This window comes from Notothenia rossii (assembly GCF_949606895.1).
Source record: "Notothenia rossii genome assembly, chromosome: 7".
Taxonomy (NCBI): Eukaryota; Metazoa; Chordata; class Actinopteri; order Perciformes; family Nototheniidae; genus Notothenia; species Notothenia rossii.
Window position 1 is genome coordinate 69542394 of NC_136905.1, and position 23627 is coordinate 69566020.

At 41.1% G+C, this 23627-nt stretch overlaps 2 protein-coding genes across 2 annotated transcripts; one reads left to right on the forward strand and one right to left on the reverse strand.

Moving 5' to 3' along the window:
• Positions 1-5264: 5264 nt before the first annotated feature.
• On the forward strand, positions 5265-19375 carry cUnh14orf180 (chromosome Un C14orf180 homolog). Its single transcript, XM_079640336.1, has 9 exons — positions 5265-5712; positions 6439-6469; positions 9270-9356; positions 10910-11030; positions 12893-12923; positions 13036-13144; positions 16299-16462; positions 16582-16714; positions 17647-19375. The coding sequence occupies exons 1-9, from the start codon at positions 5560-5562 to the stop codon at positions 17850-17852; spliced, it is 1035 nt and encodes a 344-aa protein (XP_079496462.1). The 5' UTR covers positions 5265-5559; the 3' UTR covers positions 17853-19375.
• LOC307013090 (transmembrane protein 179-like) lies at positions 19019-21646 on the reverse strand (the record flags this gene model as incomplete). Its single annotated transcript, XM_079640337.1, has 4 exons — positions 19019-20433; positions 20515-20593; positions 20687-20824; positions 21264-21646. 4 exons carry the CDS (start codon positions 21644-21646, stop codon positions 20260-20262), a joined length of 774 nt encoding a protein of 257 aa, XP_079496463.1. The 3' UTR covers positions 19019-20259.
• Positions 21647-23627: the final 1981 nt, after the last annotated feature.

Sequence of the window (23627 nt, forward strand, 5' to 3'; positions counted from 1 at the left end):
CTAGTTTGAATTCATGACAGACATTAACCCTGTGGCCTATTCAACAACGAGAGACATCTTTCGCTAGACTGATACCAGTTGGCATGGCAACCTCCTGTCAATTGATGCTGTGTGTTCTGACATTTATATCTAAAAAGCTAAAACAGTATGAGTGAACTGTTAGCGTGGACATCAGGTACCCCATAGATGATCTGCTGCCAATAGCTTTAGTGCATTATTGTGTCCTTACTGTATTTTGTTCTTGTATAAAATACAATTTAGCTTTGATGCTCTTATATATTTGTTTCCCTTGGTTTTCTTCAGCCCCCTCTATCTTGTGGAGAAATGGAAAATAAAAGGCCCAGGTGCTGCTTGGTGGTAATGACTCTGTATGTGCAATATGACCATGCAGTGTGTAATAAGGTGATGAATACAAGGTCTGGAGAGATCCTGTGACTGTAAGCATCATGATATCCCTGTGAGAGTGAGTAAGCAGCTGTAAGTTTCACTGTCCCTATCTTACACTCTGACATCATGTCTCATTATAAGCATTCAAAATGGCAGAGACAAAAGCAGGTACAAAATATATAAGAAGAGAGAGAGAGAGAGCGATTTAAGGAATGGCATTTAAATACATGTGATGGATAAAAGGAGTGGGAGTAAGGTGCCTGAGTTGATGTCACAAGACCTTCATTTAACAATAAGAAGTCAATTATGTCTTTGACACTTGCTGCTGTCTTGTACTTAAGCTTCCACATAGAGAAAGAAACCCTGCACTCTATTTTTGCCGACAGATGGCCCCATACTCTGACTGAGCGAGAAGGACTATAAGACACGAGGGTCTATAAGGATTTATGGCAACAATCACTCCACTCAGGTGATTACAGTTTTACTTGTTTCACTCACATTTGACTACCCATATTCAGACGGATTCAGTGTGTTTTTAGGAAGTTTAAGCAGCACTTTTACTTATACATAGCAGTATTTTTATTTCGTAACATTAAGCAAAGTTTCTTAATTATTTTTTCATCGTCTAGGACTAAATATTGCAATATTAATCTTCTGCTACATACAGTATATATATCATTTTTTGGTGCTGTTTATTTACAAGCGTTTGTGGTAATCAGCCATACCACCAAACATGACTAACAACTATAGATACACATTGCTCACCCTTTTTTTGCGAAGCTTCGTTTATCAGCATGTCAGACTTCCATCTACAGCTTGTCCACTAGGGGTTGCAAGTGTGGAGCGAAAGATAATCAGAAACAGAAATCCTTTATTTGTCCCACAGAGGGGAAGTAACATTGTTACAGCAAAGGGAAAATGCAGATAAAAGACAAAATAAGAGGAAACTGGCATTTAATAAGAGGCAAGCACACGTTAATAATATAAAAATCAAATAAGTACACATCCAAGGTGTAACGCTGCACGTTATAGCAGTTGTAAGGAGTATAAATTGCACTGTGTTATTTACAACAGTGTTGTTACAGTGCTAAGTATTAAAAAAGGTCGCGGCCAATAAAAAACATATTACATTTTAAAATGAGCCCAGCAGCAGAGGTGCAGTGAGAGGTATTCGCTTTAATCAACACTTCTTAATGAATTGATTTTAACATACTGTGATGAAATGCCATAAACCCAGTTAAGAGGCTGTTTTCATTAAGTCATCCAAGCAACTGCCTCACAGTGTGAGTCACGCTGTGTGTACTGTGGTGCATACAGTATGTTACCCTTTCACATTGAATCAGTAATGAGGTTTCAGGTTATAACGCCCACACAGCTGTAATTGTACAGGATCTCTGATGATTCATACTAAAATGTTCTGCTCATTACTGAAGAACAGCGGCTGCGTCTGAAGCCCTGCTACAATGAGAACCGACCAAACAGAAATCGTAAAAGAATAGTTTGGGATGATGTATAGACGTGTCATAATCTATGCTTGGGGAATGCGTTACTGTTTTTACCTGGACAGTGTTTGTCAGTAAAAGTCACTGGGTCAGATAATTGAGTAAAAAGAGACAGATGGAGGCAGCATTTACTGCTGATTACATGGAGGTCATAAACTGCCTTTCAGAAACTGGGGGTGTCAGGTCCAAGCCTATTAAATTGCTGGAGCCTGAATCTAAGAGGGATGGGGAGTGGAGGGGCTTTAACAGTGGGCCAGCAGTAGATACTCCAACATCCAGAGTACAGATGCACAATATGTATATCCAAGGTACATGTTTGTAGCATTAATGCTGGCATTTGAAATCTGGACTCAGTCCTGCTGGAAGTCTATAATGCTTTGTTTCATTTAAAAAAAAGAAGTTTTTTCTCACATCACTGGAGTTGGCATTATGTAGTGAATGTTGTAGCTGCTGTCACTCAAACTGAGTACAAAAGTGTATACCACAGGCCTCTAGGCTACAGAAAACTTGCGTAGAGTGGCTGTATGTGCACAATGCAGGAAATATAAATAGTATATGCTGATGTAGGGCCATGCGCAGTGTTGTGAAATGACACGAGGACACAAGAGAGGCAATGTTCCTTCTGCAAACCTGCTGGACAATGCAAAATGCATTATTCTAACAAATGGTTTATGTCATCGTGTAAGATTTATGACCTTATAGGAATTCAGAAAAAGAGGAATGTGCAAATATACAAAAAGTAGGACTCAGATTTAATTAAATAACAGAGAAAATGTTTGATATTTAGCGCCTAAGTTTTGTTTCTTGTTGTGATATATACATCAGCTCAATCCGTACTTATGGAAGTACATTATAAATAAAGATTACACAAAACATTGTGCAATAATTGAATATTTTGGGCTTGCAAAAACTGCACTGCAATAACCTGCTGATGCTGATCTGAAGTTACCCTTTCACTCTAACCTGTTTCATGGCTTGCTTACCATTCATTTGCATTAGTCCATTGTATCGGCTTCCCTGTGAACGGGTGCCATGGAGAGTGTTTACTGATCACACTGATGTATTTGTCCACCAACTACGCAAGACAGGCAATCAATATTCCAATTACAGGTAGATTTCCATTCTTGCATCACAGAATAGCGAACATCAATCAATATGTTTGTTGAATGTACTGTCTGTACATGTGTGAGAAGGGGTTTGGAACAGGATGTGAGCAACATAACCTCCAGATAGTTGGTGCCAGAAAGTCAAATAAGTCAATGTTCAAAGCTATAATTGAATAGGTCAGAATACCTGACAGCTGTTGGTTAAAATGTAAATCTTCACCTCTGCTGAACAGTTCTTCAATCTAGGATATGCAAAGCTGTATCATGTGAAGAGTACTTCAGGGACTTTCTCTGTAAATTATATATTATTGTTTTATATCATATTATATTTAACACATTGATCAAAATGAGTGAGTTTTATTTTTGTTTTATATTATATCTATTTTCTACATTTACATACCCGATAAAAATTCATTTTTAGAAAGGAAAATGTATGTCGCCTTGTGACAGTTTTCTCAATAAGCTTCTTAAGAGTGAGTTCCAGACGACTAGAAACTCTCTCATTAACATAATAAAATAATGTAATAAAAAAAACGAAAACTCAGACACGTGTAAATTATGCATAGGTTCATTCACAGACGTAAGTATAATCTCAGAGTAGATTTAGTGAGATGAATGAATGTGCTTACGTATTTTGTGCATTTTTCTTAAACGTTTTTTTTAAATGTTGCTTTTTACCAAGGTTTTTATCTGACTGTATTTCATGTATCTGTTTCTTGATTGCGATTTGTATGTCTGATGCTATATATACAAGACGAAATATGTCAGTACGTTTATTTTTTAAAGACTGATTTCCATAAATCAGTATCATTAAAGCTAACATTGCTCTCTAAAGTAACTAGAACCTTACACTCACAGCATCTCAACAAACACAGTGACTTCCTTGAAATACATATTACTGTGTTGTCAAAATATCAGATAATATGCCTCATACACACTTTGAGATTGAAAGGCTTGCTGTCCTGCCTGGGTGGGTTTCCTGTCACATGGTTGTTGTCAAATCTTGTTAACATGATGACAGGAACATCTCGTCCCACCTCCTCACACTTGATGTGCGTCTGTTCAGCTTGACTGGGCTGTAATGAGGAGATGGAGCTCACCCTTTTTTCAATTAGGACATAACAAAGTCAGCCATTGGCCCTCCAACTCAATCTCATCAGACGCTTTGCTTGCTTTCTCACTGCATTCAAACTGGACTCAGTGAAGGGAGTCCAATCACCTGTCTGTGTTCTCCAGTTAAAGAAACCTGCATCAGCATAATCAAGTCCCACCACTGTTCAGATTCTGTTAGTCCGAAATGAGTACTGTCACAGTTCCCTGACTCTGACCTGCCTGTGCAAGTTTAATGCTCTCTGATACTACCGGCCACTGGCATTCACAACCATTAGAATCCCATCCTGCTTAGCTAGATGCATCTGACACTAATGGAGACTGACTCTGCCCATTTGCTCTGCGTTGCCCCATTCATTTCTTGCAGCTTCCACACTTGTGTCTAAATAGAGGGAGGGTGGGGAAGATTGCTGCTCTCAAAGTCGAGACTCATTCATGATCCTCTGGATCATCCGTGGATCAAGAGCTGAAGTCGTATCTCTTATCTTTTGCCTCGCTCTCCCCAGGCACAGATTGGCCTTACATTAATGTTGATTAGCAGAGTGTGAAGGGAAGTGTGCACACATTCAGAGGAGGCACTCCTTCTGGATAAATATTTGTTTCCCTTGTTTGGATAGGGAGGAGTGCTCTCTCTTTCTTTCTCTCTCATACAGTGGCTGTTCCTAATGACCCTGTGTTTGCATAGATTTGCTGTCTGGTTTGCTTCAGAGAATTTACAAAAGCTTGCTTTACTCTGAGGTGATGTGAAACGTGCTCGCACAGCATTTCTTCTGTTTTGCTTGTTAGTGCATCTTTTCCATGCACTCATTTATAAATCATAAGTAGGAAGTAAGACTTAAAGAAATTCTCTCACATACTGTAGATATAAATAATGCACTGTTCTGTTAATCCAAGGGAAATGAGGTCAAAAAACTGGATTTAGTCTTATGTATACGTTTAAATATTAATCACAGAACATGTGTACACTATATTTGTTTTTATCAATACCTACAGCTGTGTCATTTCCATTTACCAGGATTGGAGAGAGACCAAATGAGAAACACATGCTGGCAGAGCTACTGTACATTAGCAGAGCAGGGATTGGTCCATAGCTCTGTCACTCAAACAGCAAATGCTTCCCGACTTCCTCTGTCCTCCTTTCCTGGTGCAGCCTGGGAGGAGGGAGGGGAATGGATATTTTCTCTGTGAGCTGCCGGAGCTTCTTCAGCCTGCTCCTCACCACCTGTCCTTGACTTACTGAGCTCCGACGAGACTGAGAGGAAGCTGTGCTGCTCACTCCTCCCTCTGCTTTCTCTCTGTCTGTGTTTATGTGAGCAGCTACATTTAAAACAAATCTTTCACTCTGTTTCTTTCTACCTGTGGTGCTTCAGTGGAGTGGCGGGGAGAGAGGAGCGTCTGTCCTCGGCCGGTGGAGCTCTGATGGGAGGCGCTGCTGGCTCTGGCTGGGACTGGGGATGCTGACCGGGGGGAGGGAGGGCCTGTTTGAGCTGGGACAGCAGCTCCAGCAGCAGGGGGAGTCTCAGGCTGCCCTCCACTGCTTCCTCAGCTGCCTGTTGGGACTGACCCATGTGCAGAGCTTCAACTCTCTGCCCAACTGCCTACACCAGGTGAGCAAGAACACTGAAGACTCCACACCAAATACACTCATAACATTTGTGTCACTCTTTCTTTGTCTTACACCCACCAACTTGTGTGTTCATTACATACATTCACTAATCTATTGTATCAGCTTTGTACACAGCTGTATAGACACATTTGCACCACTTCTCCTGTCAAGCATCATAAATTATCCCACACCAAGACACACAGGAGACATTCAACCTTGATTTCACCAACACCAATGTCAAATTTACCAGCACAGTCCGTCATGTTTCTCTGTGTTGACACTGTGAGAGCATTTACTAGAGCTAATAGTGTGCATACAGCTAAATGAGGTTTAGGACGCCACACTCATATACAGTAACAATGTGGTTGGACTGCTCACATTTTTAAAAATATTACAGTGCCCAGTTAATGTCCCATTTTGCTATTTTTGGTTCACAGACGTTGTAGCACTCTGTATCCAGGCCAAAGATTTGGCAGATTACACACTGGGGTCCTTTGTAAGGCAAGGTTACGATTTTAATTCTGTTTAGTGTTGCTTGAAGGAATGTCCCTCATGTCAAAACAAAGCCTCTAAACCAAAACTTTGGAATGTGTTTCACCATGTTGATCAGTGCTGTGCAGAAAAGAAGGATTACGTGTTATGACAGCACAGGACACCATACACGCACACAAGCAGGAATGATGTTGTAACTTGATAATTAACCATGTCCATTGTCTGGTCTTTACAGATCGCAGAACTCTTCATCACTGAAAAGAACTGTATCCTTTACTCAGGGAAAGACTCTCACCACATCATACACTTTTACTTTCACAAGGACCGTAAGTGTTAGCAAGCAAGCTAACTACACACCTAGCATTTCCTTGTTGTGAGGTGGACATATAAAGGATTGTCTTTGGTGGGAGGCGTGGCAAATTCCTGCACAATGGAGGATGTAGCCCCTTTTAGAGAAAGCAGTATAAACTGAGGGGTATAAATGGATGCCTGTGTGTGAGGTCATACTTACACATTTGTCCCAGAATGCTTTGTGTTTTGGGTGCAGCTCAGGCTGTGTGTCTGTCTCTTAAGAGGATTTGTACGCTCTTATCTCTGCACAACAGAGTGGAAGAGCACTAATTAACCTGTTTCCGTTCTGACTAGCCTCTTCAGCGCCACTCAGTGCTCCTATAAACTATAATAGAATAGGACATGGAGATAATAGAGGGGTGTTAGGTGTCAGTATATATTACCTCCATGACTCTTCTCCCGGTTATTGAGACACTCCAACACTTAACTTGCCAGCTCAGGTTATCTACCTCAGCATGCATCTACCCCTTACTGTCCATTTTCCAAAATATCTCGATTTGCTGAGCTTTACTTCACCAATAGCCATCAGTAGGCCCCGCACATAATGGTACTTAAGAGAGTTATCTACCATGACAGGTTTCAATCTTTTGACATACAGTCATTAATTATGTAGCATCATCAATAGTAGTGGTTTCAAACTGTGGCGTTTTATGAATGTCAGAGTTACTTTGTTACATGGTTTTTAGTTTTAGTGAAAGGTAACAGCCAGGAAATAGAATTATAGTATTCATTAAATAGGTCAGCAGCAGAGCGGACCAAATCTAAATAATTTAAACCCAAAAAGTATTTTAAGTACTCCGCTACAATATGATATTTGCAATAGCATGAAACACTAAGAACTACATCTAATGATATTGATAATACCAGTGTGTGCAGTGATTGAAAGTATGTAATCATTTTCAAGTTTAACTTATTTTCAGTAGTTTTCTTTGGCATCAAAGTAACTGCAGCAGGGATGTTATGTGTTTTTAAATGGTCCTCTGGGGAAGGAGGTGAAGGGTCAGTGTGCTCAAACAGAGAGGATATGTGAACTCTAGAGTTTCACACAAATGTCTACGACAACAGGATGTACTGTGTCGCCTTACATTTTGTCTGTGGGGTCAAACTAATCTTCCCAATTAGGAAACAAACTCAATGTATATATGTGTGGCTTGGTGTATCATTATCAGAGCTGGCAGTATCTCCAAGTGACCTTTGTCTGAAGCCAAAAGCTCTTTTGGCTGCTGAGTGTTTACTGATATGTGTTTCTTGGGAAGCCAACCTAGCAATCAGAATGTAATCTCAAATAGAGGGGTGTATCAGATACAAATCTGCTAATCAATATAGTAGTATCACAGACAGTCACACTTGATCCTGTGATCTATAACTCTTCTGGCTAGAGATGATATTGTGCTTCATCTCAGTGCACCATTAGCAGAGCAGTGCTGCACGTGTGATGAGATGTGCCTTTAAAGGTGCCAATGCTGATGCAAGTTGTTGTCGGGTTTTGGAGTGCAGTCCAATTACCAGCTCAGCGTAGGTTGTGTGTACGTGTGTGTACGTGCATTTGGTGGAGCACATGTTCCCCGGAGAGGATAGTGTGAGGTCTCTGTTGTGGTCCAGTCAGGCTAAAAATAGGAAGCAGAAGTAGTAGACTGACCTTTGATGATGGCTGCTCCCCTAATCCTCCCTCCCAGATGGTCCACTTCAAACTCACATTATTCCCTGAAGCCAGGTGATCACAGGAACTGGGGCAGGTACAATGCGTCACCTATTATCCTGTGCTATATATCAGGATTTGCTTAAAACCATAACAAAAGTTTCATTCAGGTTGGAATATCATCTTTACTGTAATGTTCAATAAACTTTTCACCATCCATCAGCTTTTCTGGTATAATCAGATGCAAAAACATCTTTCCTTTTGATAACTGTCCTTTCCTTTTAATGAGGAGCATATCTAGAGAAGGTAACCGCACTTTGCCTCAGGTTTCCTGTTGGAACTTGTTTTGGTTCAGTTGTGTGTGGTTCTGCCATTATTCTCCAGGTGCCAAAATAAAGTAAACCAGCTGTTGTTCTTTTCACCTTTAAGAATTTCTAACCTTAAAAGTAGAAACATAATGTCTATCTTTCCTATCTCAGTATAAGAGTACTTTATATTGATGTATAATTGGCAAATAGTGTGAAAGTTAAACTAGAATTTAATTTATAGTGTTTTCCCCTCAGGAGATCTGGTGTTAAGTAGGACGTTTATACAGGCAGGGCTTTGTTTATTTTAAGCATTCTCCTTCTCATTGGTCTTTAAATTCACCTGACAAGCATCGGTGGTGTCATTTTACAGAGGGACGGACTCTCAGTACGCAGAATGCTTTGATAAAGTGAAGAGGTTCTATTTTTAGGACGCTTTTATAGAGAGTGTTTTCATGGAAACAAAAAGTGGCATTCAGATCAATCAAGAGGATTCTGTACAAAACACCAATTCAACAGACACTGAAATAGAAGGATAATACGATATGATACAAAGGGGTGTAATCAGATACAACTACAGTATGAGATTTAACATTTGAAACTTGATATGCATCCACTTCAAATCACTACAAACACCAGCTCTTGGTTTCTACTACACATTCTGTTTGTCTCGAGGGGTGAAAAAACAGCATGGAGCTTGGCTGGGTTTAACTGCAATGACCGACTAAAATCTATTGACATCCATGACTTATCCTTCACCTTTAAGAACAGATGAGAAGGCCCTGCAGTTCATCCAGGCGGAGAAAATGTTCTATGAGGTGGCATTGATCGAGCTCACGGCTCTTCAGGGGAGCACAGGCAAGTACTTTTGACAGGACGATGTCGATGAATACTGTAGGTCCACATACAGTGTTGAATGTAATATACTACCATATCATGCAGCCTTGGTTAAATTATCTACTTTTGTGTTGGTAATGCTTTGTTTTCTTTATAGCCTACTGTAGGAAGTTTCATATGAAATACATGATTATAGGTGTAATAGTGTATTTTGTATTAATGATTTGATTCAAATGTAATGTTAATCTATAGTGTAACCTAGATCCTTTTTGGTCAGTGCACATCAGATGAGCTGAATGTGTAAAGATGAACATGTGGCAACAGGCAGGCATATCATTTAGTGTTGAAGAAGTAGGTTTAAGAATTATGAATTCATATTTACTTGTGTTTAACTTGATTTTAATGATGGTTTAAGCTTTTAATGTAACACCATTCATATCAACGTATTACTTGTGTAAAAACTCAGTCACTATTATAACACCCAATCACAAACTTTCCTAATTAATATCATTTATTTGAAAATAACATGAAATATAAATTTTAATTTTGAGGCTGTTAGCAGATCAGCAGATGCATTGAGGCTGCTCATTGGCTAACAGTCTTTTTTTAGTGGGCAGCTCTCCAAACAAACTGACCCAAACATAATGTATAGCCTATTACACAGCTCAAAAATATATTCTGTTAACTCATAAAGCCAATATGAAATGACATCCTCTTCCTGCCCAAGTCCATCTTTGTTTACAATATACATGGTGTATTTTTAAGCGGACATTCACAGCGAGGCCGCTCATTCATCAGCTGCTGCTCCAGACGTCTGCTCTCCCTCTGTCTGCAGCTGAGGAAGCAGCGCAGTGTAGCGTGAGCACAGTGGAGGGGGACGGGAAAGACATTGTAGAAGACAAATGGCCACGCATCTCATTAGTTGCTGTGTGTTGCTGTGGAATACTGAAAGCCTTGATTCAGCACTCACTTGGATTGAATTCTGTATGTTCAGAGGCATAGCTGGCACTACGGCTGCATCTAACAATCTCTCTTCCTCTCACTGTTTCCTATCTCCTATGAACCCTTCTCTGTATCCCCACTGACCGCTCACATAATTGTAGTTTTGTAATGCAAACAAACCTTACCAGTTACAATGATTCATTTGCACTTGCTTTTTGCACGGATTACACGCCATACTCATTTCCACTTCCATTATTGTGAGTGTGTACAGTACATACTGTGTGTTTGTAGTGTGTCACCGTGTGCCTGCGTGTGTCTCGGTGTTCCAGTGGGCGTGGTGACTGTTGTTTGACTCCCGTATCTGCTCTCTCCTGCCCTTATCTCTGCTCTCTTGTCTCCAGTCCTCAGTTGGCTCCACTCTGCTGTTCAGGCTCAGAGTCCGCAGCAGTGCCAGACAGGCTGATAGCCAGGCTCTTTGGGCATTGTTTTCCTAATTCTGTGCAGCGTGAGAGGAGTAAAGAGATCACAGGACAGCTAGGAGAAAGGGATTGATAGTGTAAGGAGCAGAGGGAAAGACTAAGTGTTTAGCTGGCGGGCAGACGGTGACTCCATGCCCTGTGTTTGTGTAACAGGGCCTCAGGAGGAGGCTACACTGGGCTCTGCAGGATGGACGACCCCAGAGGAGCTGTCGGAGCAGGCCTCCCAGGCTCAGCACCTCGAACGGCTGGCCCAGCTCTGCATCATGAGCAAACAGTAGGTAAAACTGTGTCCTGCTGCAGCTTCTGTGGCGCAATTAATGAGGCGTTACATGTTCTGTGAGTTTAAGGACTCAGGGGGCTCATCAGGGGAGAATTTATAGTGAAATAAATTCACTTTTATGACTGTTTTACTACCAGTTCTATACTGTTAAAATACAGCATACATATATATATATATATTTGTTATATATATAAAAATGTGTGTGAGTTGAATTGGAACATTCATTACTTTATAGTGCTAATTCAGTAGTAACAAATATTTGCATTTGTTTTATAACGGAAGAAGCAGCGGCAATAAAAAGCTAATTTGTTTATAGAGTCTAACCCTGAGCAAAGCTACAGCGTGCTGAAATAATCTTAAAATAAATAATTTACAGAATGAAAGTAAAACAAATATTTGGGTCACTAGGGTAAATTTGTTTGGCAGTTTAACGAAGCCCCTTTAATGAATGTATCACTTATCTTTGATCACAGTTATCTGTCGTGTGCGTCCCGAATGTCCATGTATGCGCATTCACCTCTCTCGTATGGACATTTCTCAAACTAGATAAACTCTGTCTCAAGGTCTTTTTAGCTAGAGTTGAATTTCCCTGTAGATGGAGAAAAGAGACACCGCACTCTACCTGAGTGTTACAGAAGAAATAGCTAAACTGGATCTGGTGTGTCCTGTTGCAGGGGTACTTTGTTAGGCCGTAGCGTAGCATGCACCCATTTTCTGAGCCTCTGTTGTCATTGTTGGAATTAGGCCATTTAACCTGACGGCCAGCGAGGGTGACAGAGGGTGGAAGGGCTGCTCAACGGAGGGCCGGTCACGCTGCTTCATTAATGAAAGGAACATACAGTCATTAAACTTACATGAGATTGTACTGATTGTGCATGGCTGTACCCAGAGGCTTTGGTTTCTGGCAAAAGCATAACAAGCTATTGGATTTTACTCTTTCATCTTTTCTTGCAGACTTGCCCTTTGGGGATTATAAAAGTTGTACAAAATGAATAACATAAAAAAAATCTAACCAGCTTTGGTTTTTCCAAGAGGGGAAATAGTCGTTATGTTTTACTACTTTCATCTTAAACCTCAGTCCCAATCTTTGCTTTTGTGTGTAGACAGGAAGTTGTAATACTCCCTGAATCTTTCAGCAATGTTTTAGGAAGTCCTTTTGGCCGGCAAAAGGCGTTTCTGTCTTCGCTGATCAGATGTCTCCTGAAAAGGACGTTCTGAAGAAGTGCAAACTGACACCTGGCTATTACTAATTGAAGGAAGTGTAGGTTTGGAGCAGCGAAGCTGACATCTGTCACACTAAACAGAGCTTGCTCTACGTCTATAGGTTGTGACGTGAGGGTGATGAATGTCCTTGGCTGACTTTCCATGGCAGATATGAGTGGAACAGCTGGCCGATTCTCAATGTACCACATCATGGTATCAAGCTTAGCACCAAGCACAAGAGTAGTGAAAGGGCACAAGTCAGTAAACAAACCCGTAAGCCTTCTGAAACTCACACTAGAGAATAGAAAGGGGCCGTCAGTACTGCCAGAAATAGAAGGTTTCCACTTCCTGCCGGAGGCGCCTGGGCACCTGCAGCCCTGCGCTCCGTGTCTAATCACAGCTCGCAGATGTTTAGATTCGTCATGCTGCTGAAACTGATACGCTCACCTGGCAAAGCAGCACGGGCCACAAGACTTTATTAAGGTCACGCACTGCTGTTGTTGTTTTTTCTTTGAATAGATTTGTGTTTGAATGGAAGAAGAATGTGCAGAGGACATCTGATCATTCAGTGCCATTTTTAAGACACGTCTTGTGTTTTTAGTAGGTTAAAAAGAAAGTAGTCTATTTGTTTAACGGATTCCTTTTCCTTTCAGACCTCATCTGGCTTTAGAATACAGCGGTAAGGTATGTCCATCATTCTCTCTGCTTCATTTCTCGATTTTTGAGCAGATTAAATATTTTATAGCACTCTTTGTGTGGAATTCAAATCCCTGCTATCTCTTTATTAATGTTTCAGGCTGCAAAGATCCACCAGAAGGCTTTTGGTAATGACCACCCCATTACAGCCAGGAGCCTGGAGCTAATGGCCACCGTCTATGCAGAAATCGGCAAGACTGAATATTCAGGTAAACATGATGATTGACACGAGAGGCACAGTTAATCACGACCTATGATCCTGACACAATGTTAACAGGGAAAGGCAAACATGGATGTATGTTTTTCACAAAGAGTGGAGGACATCTCTCTCCACAGTGCATATTTAACATTCAGTCTGAGGGTGGATCGCTGCGTCTCGTGAGACATTACAGAACCAGAACAGTCATGTTGATCTCAAGAACAAGTTATCTCCTCTCTGCTTTAGAGAGCACACCATAGGGTTGGAAGCAATTCAGTTACCCTTTTAAGCATGTCGACTCGTGAAAATGTTGAATTAATAAACACACAAAGTCATGTCGGACACAAAAGTGCTTTTATGCATCAAAAGAAATTAGCTTTGTGGCAGTTTGAGGGCACAGTTTTGTTGGACAGTGTGTATGCTTGGCTTGCTTTGAGAGAGAGCAACACTCTCTGAACTCTGCGCTTTTGGGAAGACTGCTGTGGTGTGAAAAAGTAATATGCACAAACCAGCCTTGCTGTTGAGTCAGCTTTCAGAGGCGGTGGTGCTGAACAGCAGGACTGGAGTGTACAGCATATAAAGACACAGATTTATAACTCTCCTTGTTCACCTCAGATCATCATAAATGTGTTTGGTGAGATGGTGAGAGTGCAGGCTCAGATGTAGTTGTTGTTGCAGATCAGCACACACAGAGGTCTCTGTGTACTTTATGCAACCTTTTACTTTGTATTGTACACAGAGAAATCCTCTTTGATCCGCCCACTGTAAGAGGATTGAACCGGGGCATGTTTAAGTGGTTGCAGCATTTGTCCCTTGGACACTGTTCAGTGTAAAGTGGGTCATTCCCCCTCCCTCAGCTAAAAAACTATTTATATAAGTACAAATATTATGTCAGCTGTAGTGTGTTGTGTAGCACTATGTTGAAACGCTTTGAAACGTTGATGAGTGATTAGCCAAACTGCTAACTACCTAAGAGATGGAAAATTGTTAAGGTGTCGTGAGGCAGTCAAGCCCTTTTTTGTTTCACTCTATTTAAAGCATATGAGGGGCCGTACAGGCCGTAATTAATACTGGTCCTCTCACGCACATACATTCTCCTTTTACATACATATATGTTCACTCTTACACACGTATATATTTACACTCACATATTTATACATTTTGCTCTCATGCACATTCATTCAATGTTTACATTTAATATTATAAATAATATATGCATATCTGAAGACAATATATATATGCAAGAGAAGAATGTATGTGTGAGAGAAAGTATAGTGGAAACGGAAGGAGCATGGTCTAAACCAGGGTTCGGCAACCTTTTTCATACGAAGTGCCATTTAAAAAAAAAAAGTTTATCAGCGTGCCAACGATCGAGAATTATCAACAGGGGGGGGTGGGGGGTTGAGGAGCTTGACACTCGTCAACTATCAGCCTCGCTGCGGGGAATCAGTGTGTGGACATGTCAGCGCAACTTACATGATGCCGAATTTAACAAACACATTTAAACAATTGGTTTAAACGGCATAATAATAAGGGCGATCGTCCGTTCTGTGATTTTCCACAGCACACATGTTATGATATTAGGTTCATGCAGAGTGAGATGAGGTCGCTGTCCCTTTAAGAGAGAGAGAGAGAGAGAGAGAGAGAGAGAGAGAGAGAGAGAGAGAGAGAGAGAGAGAGAGAGAGAGAGAGAGAGAGAGAGAGAGAGAGAGAGAGAGAGAGAGAGAGAGAGAGAGAGAGAGAGAGAGAGAGGGGGGGGAGGGTGTGGCTTGTGCATGTGTGTTTGTGGATGGTAGAGCGACAGTGAGGGAACGTGTATGTTTCTGGAAGTGAAACGAGGCAGCAGAAAAACAGAGGTCTGTGATGTATTTTGTGAAACAGAAGAACAGCTAAATAAATGCGACGGCCTTCCAAGAAGAGCTCGCCTCTCTCCAGTCATTTAAGCTAAAGTGGGTTATTGAACCTGAAGCTTGTTGCTGCTGCCCTCCTCGACTACGGTCTGGGAGCCGACAGGAAAGTTCAACACACAGTTGGCCAGTCCGCCCCTTTGTAGCATATTATTTCGATGAGAGATGAGCAGATCGCCACTGGGCTTTCAACTAAATACACAGCTACGCAAAAACTGCGGCATTTGTACAGCTCCTTATGGGTACTGCAATTAGTCAAGTGCTTTCCTCCGTGGTGAAACGATCAGCACTGCACCACAGAGGAAAGCGGCAGAAAGTCACCTGGAGTTAAAGAGAGCGGGGCTGCGTTACGTGCATGGCTTCCTTCTGCAGGTAACGGGGAGACGCGCTCTGGGATCCGAAAATACAATTTCAATATTTTTGCACACTTATTCCACTTATTCCTAGTGTGCCACTGGTTACGGTGCCACGTGCCAATCCTGGCACGCGTGCCAGGGGTTGCCGACCCCTGGTCTAAACGGAAGGCAGGTCATTATCGCGCTGTGATTGGCTCAGAAGGTCGAACTTACAAAGGATGTTTACCTGCCCTAAATATGACCCACTTTACTTTACAAAATGGGGAAATTGAGTGTCAATTATAATACCTTTTTGGAAGCGCATATTAACATGTGTACGTATTATTATGATTATCAATATGCAGTCTGAAGGGTGGTACTGTTTACTTTTGGCATCTTTCTGTATTTTCTTACATATGAAACAAAGTTTACACTTGTTTCATTCTTTTGTATAAAAAATATAAACGTACTGTACTTAAAGGCCTATCCGTCTGTGTCTCTCTCTGTCAATGAACCCTTCTCCATAGAAGCTATTCACTTGAAAATAACCATTAATCGTAATAGATTGACTTAACAGTTGATTAAGTCATGAAAGTGATTAATCAGCTAGAGTTGACAGACAAAACAATTCAGGATTATTGAGTCGGAGGATCATTTTTTCTTTCTTTTTACCTTTTGGGAAGTACATCGCTTCTGATGAGTTCAAGGCCTTTGCCTCATGTTTATAACTAGAAAGTACTAAGCTGCTCTCTACCTGGCACTGACAAAGTCACCTGCCGTCTTTTCTAAGACACATTTGCATATTTACTTTTGTATGTTTTACCCCGCCTCACAGTCTGGCTTAAGAGCAGGCTGCAGACTCCTGTGTGAAACAGACCTAGCTCACTGCTGCTGTACTGTGTGGTCATGACTCTCTTTCTAGACTCCCTGGGTCAGTGTGTGTCTGCACTGTCCAAACGCTTCGCTGCTGCAGAGTCCATCAGAGACACCGTCAACTGTACTCCTCATTCCCACCGGGAGAAACACTCAGAGGTCCGCCAGAGGAAGGACACCCACCACCAACAGGAGGACGCACCGACACTTAAGGTAGTGTGACTCTGGGTTGTCTGTACAAGATGTGTTCCTTCCAGCTGTTTGATGCCGACCTTTGAAATGTATCAGGAGTTTGCAACGGGTATACTCATCCTCAGGTGTATCTGATGTAGGTCACCAATGGCAAAGTGCCCACCTCCATTCTAAAGAGGCCATGTCCCAGTTACGGGTCAGACACTGAACCAAACCACAGACGGAAAGGCGAGCGGAGGGTCCGATTCAGGGAGCCAGAGACCACAGTACATGGTGAGTGAAATCACAAGTAAACAGTCTAACGGAACAGATGCTGCCCTCTGCTGCTTTTATACCTCAACCAAACTATGACTTATTTTCACCTTTACTTCCTTCAGCCTGGCCTTGTCAGCTAGAAAATGTATTTATACAGTTACAATAAAAATGGGAATCATATTGTTTAATTATTATTTTTTTAAAGCGTACAGAGGAGCCCTCAATCAAAGTGCAACAGTAGTGTATGCCCTTCACTGAAAAAAGAAAGGACAAAACGATTTCCAACATCCTGAGATTGCATCGTAAACTATTGTCCTTTGGGGATTATGTACTATATAAAAATAAGGTAATGCTGTAAGACCCCCAAACATGAGCAAGTGATTTACTCTTGGTAATTAATTATGCATGCAAATGAGGCACCTTGGAGTCTGCTCCAGAGAGATAGGAGAGTCTGTGAGGGCTCAGCAGCTGGTGTTCATTCCAGAGGTTAGCTCCTGTGGACTGACTGGCCTCTTCTCTCTCGGCTTCACAGAAATACCTTACTGTTACTCCGTAGGGGGTAAGTTTGTCTGAAAATGTGAAGATTAACTATGTTAACGTGCATGACAAAATGGCAACGGCACACTTTTTATGTAAAGAAAAAGTCAACTAAATATGAGTATATGTATGTGTGAAAAAGGGATTTAAGTTGTTAGGTAATGGGTGTAAATCAAATGTCACTTGTGATTAACGTTTGATATAACTTTCCCCCTAAACAATGTTTGAAACACATAGAGCACCAGTTTGTGTGACAAGGCCTCCACTACACCCTAGTCACATTATATCATCCATTAAAAACGTCCCCTCTTGAGGTCTTGAATTTGTTAGGTAAACAGGAATACAAGGGGTCTGTGCATCTGGAAATTCAAATGCTCATTTACAAATCAAAATTGTACTTTTTGTTGTTGTAGCCTATGAGACGACAGCGTCCCGCCCCCACCTGGCGCTGTTCACCTGCCTCTTCCTGCTGATGTCCTGCCTGGGCGTGGCCATGTACTGCACAGACCGCCGGCGCCCTCAGAGAGTGTGTGAGGAGCTGGAGGCCACGTTGGCTGTCTACCTGCTGCACATGAAGCAGCTGCTATGGGGCTGCTGGATATGGCTGACTATGCAGTGACTGAGACCGACCACAGGTGGCGACATCGAGCCCCCTTTAATTTTTTCAGACCCTCTTTTTTTTCTATCGCTGAAGGAGCCCGGGCCTACAAACACCTCAGCCTTTTTTTTGCAAGGCTCTGAACGCTGTCAGTGACAAAGGGGAAAAATGTAATCCCAGAAATATGTAGCTTCCATGTCTGTATGTACATATGTGCTAAGGTGGTGGGCACGCCACTCCTTATTTAGCATATAGTTTTGAACATCTGCAATGTTGATGCTCACATATACAGTGAGTCACTTAATCATCAAAACCATTCGATCTCTCAGTTTGAGTCAGTCTATTATAGGTGAGTGAATGTTTCCATGGAATGCACATTTGTATTTTGTTACAATACACCATATTTGTATCAGATATAACACAGAACTGAATGTGTATATATATGGATCAATATACTAAGGACTATCACATTATTCAGCCTTGTAATTGCACATAAAATAATGTAGACTTGTTTGGAAAACGCTTTGATTGGCACTTTTGCAGAAGGACGAGGATGGACACTGTTGGATAATGATCTGTGAGAATGGAAACACAGGGCTGCATCATTTCACAGCACCAGGTTGAATGTCTAATAGAGGGAAAACGCCTCCTTTACTGACTGTCTGCTTTCCTGTACGACTGACTGTCTGTCTTCAGCTCCACTGAAGAGAAAATCTGCAGTACAATGTTATGATTCTCTCTCCTTATCTATCGTTGAAGAGAGTATACTCAAACTGAATTAATAATAATGCTTTTAACAGTGTTCCTCTTTATAACCGCTTTAATCCAACAAATTACCCTTGATCCTAAATGTTATTTATTCTTCTATACTGTATATCTGCATCTACACTTATATCCAACTTTCAATAATCTTTACTTTTTTTACTTTTTGTTACCTATTGCATTTCTATTTAAAACACTGGTATTCAGGTTTTAACCGTGATGTCAAATGCTCACCAAGCTTTGGAGAAATACATGGTTAGACAATATATTTAATTTGATTAATTTCTTTAAGAGGCCAAACACAGAAATATAGCAGAATCAGATTCTGTATGTTATTGTCCCCAAATTCAAGCCACACAAATGCATTATAGAAGGGCAGTGATGCACATCGGAACTCATTATGAGCAATAACACACATCTCACAGTTTCCAGTAAAACATGTCGCTTTATATAACAGGTTTCAGGGTTTGGAAGAAAAGCATCGGATTTTGGAGGTTTCCCATTTGAATGTCAAAGCAATATTAGGCTAATAACGCCTGTATAGAAGAAACAAACACTCTCAACTCCTTACTGTCAGACTCAATTGTCAATAGCAATAAAATAGGCTATCCAGTAAACACATGTCCTGCATATGCACATTTAGCTTAGAAGCAGCATTTCATGGCTGTCTACATGTTTATGGTCACTTTGAAAGAAGTGCCTTTATGGAGGGTTTTCTTGGTTCCTACCGTTTTATGATTTCACTTGTTTTGAATAAAACTGTCATTGCCTATCAAGGTCAAGCAGGTGATGTGCTTTCTTCCTGTTATCCCTGCCAACAAGTAAGTGTGTGATGTGTATGTAAAAGGGAGAAAGATGCATGCGGGTACATTTGGGCGTCTACTCACAGTCACACAGTATATTGGTTTGTAGCCTATAAAGTGTGAAGAAGAGGCCTGAGTTACTATATGGCACAAATATGATTTTTATCTCACATAAGATTGCTAAAAGCATTTTTGGACCGGCTGCCCGATACCTAAATGTACTGAACTACAATTTGTAATTTTATGAAACACCTTTTGTCACTGCTGATAAAGGTTTGAATACGTTGCTACAGCACATATCCTTTTACTTTGCTGCCGCATGCAAAGACTTCTTCATTGAGATTCATTGCACATCCTACCAGATAAAATCCTTCCTTAGGAATACATTTATTGGTGTATAAAACAAAAAAGAACAACCCTCTACATCTAAAAACCACCACCCTATTAATTTGTCATGCATTTGGTCCATGCAGAACTTTCACAAAGACAACATGAGCCACTGGCCAATCAGTCCAGCCATTAATAATGGGTTGCTAAATAGAAAAAACTGGAAGTACTGGAAATTATATAGGCTGAATACTGTGGGGGCTGAACTATGGTTGTTTGTGTTGAAGAGGAATGCAAGCACTGGACGAATAAGCTCAATAAGGCTAAATTCCTCAAGGATTAAACACCACTGGGAGATTTTTGGAGGGAAAATCAATTGCCTTTGGAGAACAAAGCTAAAACCGGTTTGATTCAATTCATGATCCTTGAGAGCGAAAGCCAATTTGATTGTCTACAGAGGCAAACATTGGTGTTTCTCATGGCATGAGGACTGCACAGATGTGTGTGAGTGTGTGTGTTGGTGTGTCCTCTGGTTTCTAGATCAGGCCGCTCTTGAGGTCAGACTTGCGGCGAGAGGAGCGGCCCAGCAGAAGGTCCTTCTCGTGGATCAGGCTGTCCAGAAGGTCCTCTTGTCTGTAGTTGTGGTAGACCTTAAGGAAGGCCATCACCGCGATCCCAAGCCAAGTGAGCCACGCAGCCCACAGGCCGAACTGGAGACGGAAGGAAATCACCATAAATAACTAGAATTCAGGATGTGGTTATCTTTCCTGAAGGATATTAACCAGTCTTACCTGAGCTATAGCAAACTGGTCGTAGAAAGCTGAGTTGTCCAGGCCAAGTTCTAAATCAGTGTCCTGCAGGTCCTCACAACTAAAATATGACACAAAAGCTGGTGTTGAGGACGACCGCTGAATTGTAAAAGTAAATGTTCTGAAAAGTTGAGTTTGTGCACTGCTCTCTTACCTGCTGGGCATAGTCCCACCCTCTGTGACGGAGTCGCACCACATGTTGAAACCAACACTGATGATGGTGCTGGAAAGAAAGACTGTGAACACCACCAGGGAGCTGATCAGCAGGTTGAGGAATGCGTTAAAGATGGAGCTGCAGACAGGTAGAACAGAGGATAAAACTGTGAAATCCCTGATTTATGTTTACATTATCCATATCAGATCTATCACATGGCTTTATTTAGTTATCTGTGTGTTATAATGCCTTCCAGTCAGACGTGAACATTATGACCTAGGTTGGAAATACTGTTTGTTAGCCACAGTAGGCAGTGACTTAGATGTTTCAAAGGCAACAGTGTATTGCCTCCATCTTTTTAATGGAGGACCACAATGACTAGTCCTTTTTATATACTCATTATATGGCATTCATCATAGCATAGCCTACATTACACGCAGTGCCAGAATAACACATGGAAGGGCGTGGGAGATGGCCAAATAAAAACACTTGAGCCCTACGTGATGCAGCATGCCCTGAGCTTTTAATAGTGCTCTATTGAATTGTGTTGACGGAGCACAAGTGAACGGTCACTCACTCATCGTGTCCTTTGCACAGTAAGAAGAGCAGCCTCCATGCCTGCACTGCGGACAGTATGAGGGACGATATCCCGACAAAAGTGATGAAGCTGCACGAGGACTCGGGTCCCCACTCCTCCACGATGAAGCGCTGCTTCGACACCGTGATGTTCTCGTTTTGCCACATTCCCCGCGTGAAGAGCAGGCATTTTCCTCCGAAATCCTCCGTGTTTTCAGACATAGGCACCACGGCGATGAAGCCGAAAACGAAGGCAAAAAAATAAAGGATGCATTGCCCGAAAATTAAATTATCGAGGGCCATTTTTCTATCTGCCTCTGCTGCTCTCTGCGTCCAGGAGAAACTGCGGCTGCGCAGTGGAGGCAGCGATGAGCGGAGCAGCATCCGACGCTCAGACTGCTGGGGGGGCTCCAGGGGTCCACATCTGATCTGCATCCAGCTGTGGAGATCTTCACTGGTCCTCTCATTAACACAGATATTTAACAGTTATATGACTCTAAATTCAAAGATTCAAAATGTTTAATATCATATCATATACACAACTTCAGTGTGGTGTGACAATACTATGTTGGTATTGTCAAACCTATAATGAAAAAGTCACAGTATGTTGAAAGAACATGAAAAGAGTCATATTACAGTATGTTCAAAACAATTATATTTTAGTAGGCCTACATGGAAAATATCATGAAAAAGTCATAGTAGGGTGATGAAAAATCATGGTAGTGTAACGTCCGAGGTGTTAAGGCTTCAAAGATACTTCTGTGTAACAAGAACTCAGGAACTTTAGTAGGCTACTTTTTGGAGCGTCACAGACAGCACCTCCGTTTATTATTGTATAGAGTCACACCACACTCTCCTTCACAACTTCAGGACAGACTGTGCATGCTCAAAACACATGACCTCTCAACCCAAAGCTTACATGCGTCCCCCCTTACTGAAAGAAATGTCCCCATTTCCACATGGTGAGAACACAAAAAAACATTTAAAAAAAACTATACAACAACGAAAAACCCCAAAACGTACACAATACCCTGCAGAACAATACATGTCTGCATGACGTAAACATAAAAAAAAAATCTTTGAATAAAAACAATGACAAACAAAACACATCCACAGCCCAAATAAGACATCAAACTTGGTATGACATAACCTATTCCCCTGTCCTGCACACTTGAAACATGAACAAAAAACACAATTATGCAGCATAGAATACACAGGAGAAAAGAAACACACAAGCATGTAAACACCAGTCATTCAGCCCATAACAAAGTCCATGAAGCGGACATGAGGCCACGCTAACCTCCCAGCCCGAGACACCGTCGGTGCGGCTTGTTCGAGCTCAGGGGAATCACCAGCCCCAGAACCCGGCCCAAGATCACAGTCATTTTCCCCATCGGAAAATCTCAAGCGTCCAGAGCTCTGTGGGGAGACCTTGATGGTCCCTCCAAGTTCAGAACTTCAAGCTCAAAACACATGACCTCTCAACCCAATGCTTACAGTAGTATAGTATACCGAAAAAAGTCAAATGATAGAATGTGGAAAATATCATGAAAAACCTCATAATAATTTCGAATATATAATGCAATAAGTCGTACTATTATATGGCTAAAATATTTTTTTTTAAAGTTATAATAAAGATTGTAAAAATATATAATGAAAACAAGTTATGTTTTTTAGTATGTCAAAAAGTCATAAAAAGTTATAGTATGTCATTAAAACAGTCATAATCAGGAATAGTATGACATAGTTTATCCTAGAATGTCATAAAGAAAAAGTTGAAGTATAATGTGTCATAAGAAAGGTCATCGTATATTATTGATTGATTGATTGATTGATTGATTGATTGATTGATTGATTGATTGATTGATTGATTGATTGATACATTTATTTTGAAAAAGTAAAATAAATAATTACAAAAACAAAAAATGTTGCAGTGCATAGTCATGTAAGAGAAAACGAAAAACAAAGTGATATTTACAACAACAACAACAGCATTACCAACATAAACAGTCCCACATCTAGTGTTGGAAAAGGAGCGAGAACAAGTATAACTTATTTAATCTCACCCCCTTGTCCCTAAATAAATTATGCCATTTAAAAAATCATATAGTGTTTATAATGTTGTTAATGAGAAACATAGGATGTGTTTTTTAACATTCTAATAATGTACCCAACATCCAGTATAAATATTTGGTCATTATCTCCTATATTAAAAAGAAAATTCAAGATTGGAAAAAGTTGCCATAGCGTACCATTTTTCTGGTACGCTTGGTGTAACTTTTCAGATATGTTTATTTAAGGTGACCAGTGCAATCATGCCCTTGTACACACCTGCAACCATGACCACACACACACACACACACAC

What these genes read in the sequence shown, in the direction of transcription:
- cUnh14orf180 (XM_079640336.1), top strand. Translation starts at nt 5,560, where the DNA reads ATGCTGACCGGGGGGAGGGAGGGCCTGTTTGAGCTGGGACAGCAGCTC. An exon ending in CTTTAGAATACAGCGGTAAG is followed by an intron (nt 12,924 to 13,035) that starts GTATGTCCATCA and finishes TTAATGTTTCAG; the next exon opens with GCTGCAAAGATCCACCAGAA. An exon ending in GCCAGAGACCACAGTACATG is followed by an intron (nt 16,715 to 17,646) that starts GTGAGTGAAATC and finishes TTGTTGTTGTAG; the next exon opens with CCTATGAGACGACAGCGTCC.